At 54.9% G+C, this 7117-nt stretch overlaps 1 protein-coding gene across 1 annotated transcript in view; it reads right to left on the bottom strand.

Moving 5' to 3' along the window:
* PODXL (podocalyxin like) overlaps window positions 1–6474 on the bottom strand; it is a 41459-nt gene extending 34985 nt beyond the window's left edge. Inside the window, exon 1 of the mRNA XM_023514202.1 lies at window positions 6405–6474. Coding sequence (XP_023369970.1) covers window positions 6405–6474 — 70 coding nt within the window. The remainder of the gene's footprint in view (window positions 1–6404) is intronic.
* Window positions 6475–7117: the final 643 nt, after the last annotated feature.

Raw genomic sequence — 7117 nt, 5'->3', positions numbered from 1 at the left:
AAAAAAAAAAAAAAAAAAAGAAAAGAAAAGAAAAGTACTCTTTCCTGCTTCCCTTGCAGCTAAGTGTGACACATGACTAAATTCTGTTCCACAAAAATGTAACCAAAAGTGGCTTGCGTAGTTTCTGGAAGGCTTTCTCAAAAGAGGAGCTCCATCCTTCCTGTCCTTCCTTCTCCTGGTGCTAGAACCCCAGTAGCCATCATGGACCACAAGGTGGCACAAGAATGATGGCAGAACCACCAACAGAGAGATCTCTTACCTTGTTTGCCCACTACTTCTGTTTGTTGCTATAGAGTAGCCAAACTGAGTTCTAACCAACAGAAACCTGACTCCTCAGCTGATACAGCCTTTGGATGGGGATGGCACAGGAAACGTGAGGCTGATGAACCTCCCATGAACCTCCTCCTAGCAGGAGACCCTGGTCCCTCCTCATGCCCACATGACTTTATCCCCTAAACCCCAGAGCCAGCCCCCACAATGCTGCCTGCCTCCCTCCCTCCTTCTAGAATCAGGTTAGGGACCTTGCAATTGATGAGCACAGATCTGCAGACAAGACTTTGAGCTCTGCCCCTGACTCCGCGAATATGTATTGAGCAGCTAGTGTGTGCTAGGTACTATTCTAGGTATGTGGCTACAGCTCTGAACCTTGGAACTCAAGGAACTTACAGTCTAATGGAGGAGGGACAGATACAAAAAGCAATGACTATGTATCAGCTGATGAGTGCTGTGGAGAAATAAATACTGAGCAGGGGAATGAGGCTGTGGCAAGGGTGGAGGAGGTCCTACCCAGGGCAGCCCTAGGAGTCCTCTCTGAGAAGGTGCATTCAAGCAGAACTCAAGGAAATGACAATATTTAGGTGAAGAGCTACGTGATATGTTGCAAGTCCTGTGTCTAAGCCTCAGTTTCCCCTCTCTGAAATGGTCTGTGAGACAGCAGCTATCCAAAGGCCTGCCACCCCAACCAGAAAGTTCTGTGGCTCCCATCAGTGTATAGGGAGAGGTTATTATGGGACTCAGACTTGATGGAAACCCAGGGGCCTGGCCATTGGACAGAGCTATGGGACTATCAGGTAAGAAGGGCCATGGTTTCAGCCTCACACACAGCCAATGTATTTAAGAGTCAAAAAGTGCCCACTTCCCCAGGCCTTGCCTTGCCACTGTCCCTACTACCTTGCCCAAGGTCAGACAGCTAGAAGGGAAGGTAAGAGATCAGATGGCTTGGGCACTTGGTCAGCCCACATATTTCCAGGGATCTGGTTGTGGAAGGGCCCCCTGCACCCCAACCGAGGGCTAGATGGTAACTCTCGCTTGGCCACTCCTTGGAACTCTCTTTTCCCTGGGCTAAGGCACGCAGCCTTCCGGCCATGACAATTGGCGGACGGGGTGCCACCCTGCGCCCTGGCCCTAGGGAAGTGCAAGGTGGCTGACCCGAGGGGGATAAAGCTACAGAGGAAGAGAGGGTGGTGGTGGTATGTGTCGGGGAAAGGGGTGGAGACAAGGGAGGTAGCCCGATGGCTGGTCTTAGTTGGAGTCTGTGCTGGCCACTGCTACAGTGGTCCAGGGTGGGAATAGGGCTAACCCAAGAGTTAGGGATGAGGGCAATGTGAGCAGAAGCTGCTGCTGCACCCACAGCGGGGTCTCTGTATTTGGGCAGTCAGTTGTCCTGCAAGCATCTCTCAACCACCTAACTGTTCCCGGTACTGGCTGGAGGCCGTGGACACTATGGGGACTCATAGGCCAGCAGGAGACACAGACACATACAGTCACAACGCACAGTGGCCAGCACTGCAACTGGAACTCAGGGAACTCAGGGAGCCCTCAGGAAGTTCATTTTACTATGATGGGGAAAGAGTAGGGAGAGAGATCTGGGCACAAGATACATCTGTCACTTTCATAAAACCCTCTTAAAGGGGGTGGTGCCTGTGGCTCAGCCCCATATACTAGTGGATTTGAACCCGGCCCCAGCCAAGCTACAACAAAAAAATAGCCAGGCATTGTGGCGGGTGCCTCTGGCACAGCTACTTGGGAGGCTGAGGCAAGAGAATCCCCTAAGCCCAAGAGCTGGAGGTTGCTGTGAGTTTTGATGCCACAGCACTCTACTGAGAGCGACAAAGACTCTGTCTCTTAAAAACTAACAAACAAACAAACAAACAAAAACCTCTTAAAGGAATTTCATTGGCTTTCCCCAATTCCCAGGAGAGAATCAGCACAGTAAGGGCCACTTTTCACTCCCAGCACCTACGATGCACACACTCATCTCCTGGGAGGCCATTGCTGGGTGTCACTAGGAACTTGGGTGACTGAGCCCACCTCTTTGGTCTGCATTCCCCCATCTGAACGAGTGGAGGATAGTAGGTGATTTCCAGGAGACACCCCAGCTCTAGAATTCTGCATCCTGTGATTTTCTGGGTTATTTAGAAGTAATATGGAAATCATCCTTTGCCAGTTGAACTCCATTTTGAATGGCGGTATGCCACTGACTTGGAGTAATCTTATGGTAAATGCTGCTGCAAATATGAGGAGGTTCTTTAATGCATGTTTTGTATAGATTTCCTTATAGAGTATACTCACAGTTGTTTGCCTTGTGTGGCCTGAAGAGACACAATTCCAAATCTGCTACCTTGTGTGATCTTCCAACACAAAGTGGACAGGACTCTGTCTAAAGAGAGATCTGGCCAACCTCACCCATGTTCCTGGGAATAAGACAGGACCAGAAACCCCAGCAGCTGAGCTCCTGCCCTGCAGGGTACCCAGCGGGCACAAATAGGAAATGAGCCCAGAGTTGAGGGCCAATGAAGTCTCCCAGTGGGGGATGGGAGAGCAACATCTTCCACTGTGGAGGAGAAGTTTCCACCTGGGCAAATGCTGAGTCGGCTGCCGTGAAGAGGCCCATGGAGCCCACATGGAAAGGTGTGAAGCAGCAGTCCCTTTGCTGGCAGGGGGCATCTAAATCCCCTCCCAAGAAGTCTCTCTCAAGGAGCTATAGGGAGGGGTCCTCCCACTTTCCTTAGGTGGAGGGCTTTGAGCTTAGTGCTGAGCTGTCTTCACAGCTGCCACCAGTGTCAGAGCAGTTCAGAGCACGGACCCTGGATCCCCTGCCCAGAAACCCCGACCTTCCACAGCTTCTCCCACCCGCTCTGACTGCTGGAGAAAGAGACTACTGGCCTGACATCCCTACCCTCAGCGATGGAGGTGTCCTGGGCAGGTCCCCTTCCAGAGACCCAGAAGCCAAGGCTGGGGCCAGCTCCGAGCTGCTTGGTGCTGGGTCTGCACTGGCCCCTGGAGGTGGCAGTGGTAGGCTATCAGCACTATTGGGCTCACCACACAGTGGGGGAGACACACACAGACCATCCTAGACTCTCCATCCTCCCTCCCCAGGGGAACCCTAACCCTTCCCAGCATCCCAAGGGCAGAGGTGTCAATGTCAAACCCCTACCAGCAGGAGCTCCCTCCTTTCTATCAAGTATTTTTTTTTTTTTTTGGCCAGGGCCAGGTTTGAACCCACCACCTCTGGTATATGAGGAGTAGTGCCCTACTCCTTGAGCTACAGGCACCGCCCCTATCAAGCATTCTTAAAGAAAAGGGAGGTGGGGCAGCCTCCACGCATCCCTCAGGAAAGGGGAGGTGGGGCAGCCTCTTCCACCTCTGAGCCAGTGCCTCTTCCAGGCCGAGGGCAGCACTGCCACCTAATGCTTCCCATGGCAAGTTGGCTCCCAACCCCCAAAGTGCTGCTCACTCTTGCCTCAGAGTCCTGTCCCAAGCAGCAGCATGCTAGAAGCATCCACAGTGCCCACTCCATCCCATGGAACTTTCTCTCCAGTTCTAAGAGCTCATTTCCTCCCCCAAAGCCTTCCTGCAGTTCACTGGTTTCATCTCAAACCCCCCCAGTCCCTAATCTGATGTCCCCTGCATGCTCCAGGATACTGAGCCTCAGCCACACTAGCAATCACTGACCCTATTTATTTTAAAATTCCTGTGTGAAAACCCCACCTTCTTCAGGAAGCTTTCCCCTGACCTCACTCTTTTACACACACCTCCCCCACTGAGTGGGGCTGGGGCTGTCGGGGGTTTTTACTATTATACATCCGCTGACACCTACAATGCTTAGGGTACCCTCAAATAACCAGGTGCTTAATACATGCGCTTTAGTAATCATCATAGCTATTTCTTTTCTTTCTTTTTTTTTTTTTTTGAGACAGAGTCTCACTATGTTACCCTTGGTAGAGTGCCATGGTGTCACAGCTCACAGCAACCTCAAACTCTTAGGTTTAAGTGATTCTCTTGCCTCAGCCTCCTGAGTAGCTGGGACTACAGGTACCTGCCACAAGGCCCGGCTATTTTTTCGTTGTAGTTATCACTGTTGTGTAGCAGGCTAGGGCCGGGCTTGAACCTGCCAGCCTCAGTGTATGTGGCCAGTGCCCTACTCACTGAGCTACAGGAGCCAAGCCATCATCACAACTATTTCTTGAACACTGATTGCCAGTTGGGCACACGGCCAAGCCCATAACATATGTTATCCTTCATCTTCAGAGCAACCCACCAGGTAGTGCTGTTATTATTTCACAGATGGAAAAACTGAGGCTCAGAAAAGTTCATTATCTTGTCCATAGTCACCCAAGTCTGACCCGATTTCAGTGTTTCCACGACACCAAGTCGCCTTTCTCTCTCCTAGAATTCACCCATCGAATGACTCTATCAGACTGATAGCACCAGGTCAACCCATCCTTTTGGCAGTGATAGAGGTCTTTTCTGCTTTTTTATTCTATCTCACAGATAAGGAAACTGAGGCTCAGAGGTATGACTTGCCATGTGGCTCTGCCAAATAGTGATCAAACCAAAAGCACAGAAAAGGTTTTTAATGTATGGTTGGGCCCCTAAGTTTAACTGTAGACTGCTGGGCAGACAGGAGCACCTGTCTGGGGATAATTCCTTTGTTAGGAAGATTCTGTGATTAAATCACAGAATTCTAGCAGTTGGGGGTGGGGGGTAGGATATGTCCATGTCCCGCTGTTCCAAGAGCCAGACAAAGTAGACCCTCCATACTCCAGCATCTCCTCAACCTCAATCCCTGCAGACTCTGCAAATATGTGGTGAGCAGCTGTCCCAAAGCTGCTGCCACTGTTTCTCAGCTGAGGCCCCTCCTCAGGGGCACACACCCTTCCCCCAGCGGGTGTTCTTCCCTTTCTGGTCAAGCTGGTGGAATCTGGCTGTGGAGAAGATGCCCTTCCTGCTGCCTGCATGCTCACCTGCACGCATGCCAATCCCTGCCCGCCACCAGAGGTTCCAGTGGTGCAGAGACTGTCCCCATCCCATCTTCCCCTCCCGCTCAGAGTCCAGACCCAAACCACCAGCCAGCAACAGAGTCCCCCTCTGGAGTCTGGTTGTCACTGCAGTTATCTCTACCCTAAGGTGGGGGCACCACCTCTGTTCTTTCTCCCTGCAGACACGTGCTCAGTAGACAAGAAAGACTGAGAAAGGTTCCTTCCGCCTGGAGGTGGGCCTGGGGCTGGGACTCCCGCTGTCCCTGGGGGCTTTGGGAAAACTGTTATGGTTGGGTTTGCAGCCAGCATCTATCTGCCAAAAGAGAAACAGAAACATTTCACCTTTAGACGGAAAACAGAGCGGGCATTTTCTAAGGTGCCGCTCAAGAAAGACGGGTGCATCTTCTAGTGTGTGTCTAAGATGCAGCTCGAGCTGCTTCGCAGTGATTAGTCCTCACGTATGAAGGAACTGGAGCGCGGTCCCATCAGGCAATGAGAAGGGACCTGTTCCTGTGCCATGGAGGCAGGCCCCCCTCCCAGCCAGGTGACTCTAGGACTGTGGAAGGTCCACTTCCTTCCCTCTGCCTGCCCCAGCAGGGCTCAAGGGGGCTTAGCCTGAGCTCAGACATTGCTTGGGAAAACATCTCTGCGAACCGGCAAGCTCATCGCCTGCACAGGCATTACTGGAAGCTTGTCACCTGCTTCAGGGACCTCTTCTTGAGTTTCTAGTCTGCCGCTTGCCTGGTATTAACGACTACACAATATTGTCTGATCACTCCCAACACGAAGAAAACGCATAATCAGACCCTGAGGTCCCGCAGAAGCACAGAGCTTCGCGGTGTCCAAAGTATCCCTTTCCTTGTTCCGCAAACCCATTCACAGCTGGCGCACCCCTTTCTGCCCCGACACAATCCACCGCCCACTCCTCCCGAGTGGACACTGGGGACTAATACGCGCTCGAGCCCGGTACCTGTGGCGTAATAGAGTTTGCAGGAGGCGTGCATGGTGCAAGGTCAGGGTTCCGCGTGTGGCCCCAGCTACAAAGTGGACGCTCCGGGTCTGACCATGCGGCGCGCGGGGCTTCCCTGCAGCCTGGCGGGGCGGGGAACGCACGGGCACGGTGGGGGTCCGGCGGCCACTCACCATTGTCGAAGAGCGACGGCGGTGGCAGCAGGAGCAGCAGCGCCGCCGAGAGCGCCAGCGCTGAGCGCATCGTGTCCTCGCCTCGGGGCCGGGAGCAGGTGGCTGCGGGACTAGAGGAGGGAGGGTCCGTGCGTCCGGGTGGTGGGAGCGTGGGCGCCGCTCTGGGAGGCCTGGCGTTGGCTCCTACGGCCCTGCGGTGGCCCGGGACTCCTGAGTCGCGCTCAGCGGCCCTTTCTCCCTGTCGCTGCCGCAGAGCAGGGTTGGGGCGCAGAGCCAGCGGCAGAGCAGCGGCGGCGGCGGCTGCGTCCTGGGCGGCGTCTGCGCGGCTGCGGCCCCGCCGGCAGCAGCGGCGACTCCCGTCCCGTCCGCGCTGGCCCCCGCCCCTCCTCCTCCCCTCCTCCTCCCCTCCTCCTCCGCTCCCCTCCCCCAGGAGCGCGCCCGCGGCGGCGGCGGCTGGGCCGGGCGGGGCCGGAGCTGGGCGGGCGCTGGGCAGTGAACAATGAGCAGAGGAGGAAACTCCGCCCTGGAGCGCCGCAGGCTGGGGGGTGCGGGCGGGTGGCCGGCTCCGAGCTGCGGGCAGCTGCCCCGCGCCCGGGGGGATGTGCGGGGGTCGCGGGGCTCCGGGCGGGCACCCAGCCTCTGTGCACAGGTGTCCCCTACAGGTGTCTCCCCCACAGTGCTTCGCAGGCGGTAAAGCTAGGTCCGGAGCGCGG

The sequence above is a fragment of the Otolemur garnettii genome, unplaced genomic scaffold (genome assembly GCF_000181295.1).
Source record: "Otolemur garnettii isolate 467f Iridium unplaced genomic scaffold, OtoGar3 scaffold00049, whole genome shotgun sequence".
In the NCBI taxonomy this organism is placed as follows: domain Eukaryota; kingdom Metazoa; phylum Chordata; class Mammalia; order Primates; family Galagidae; genus Otolemur; species Otolemur garnettii.
Note: the sequence above shows the minus strand (reverse complement) of the source record. Positions and strands in the feature narration are given on the sequence as shown.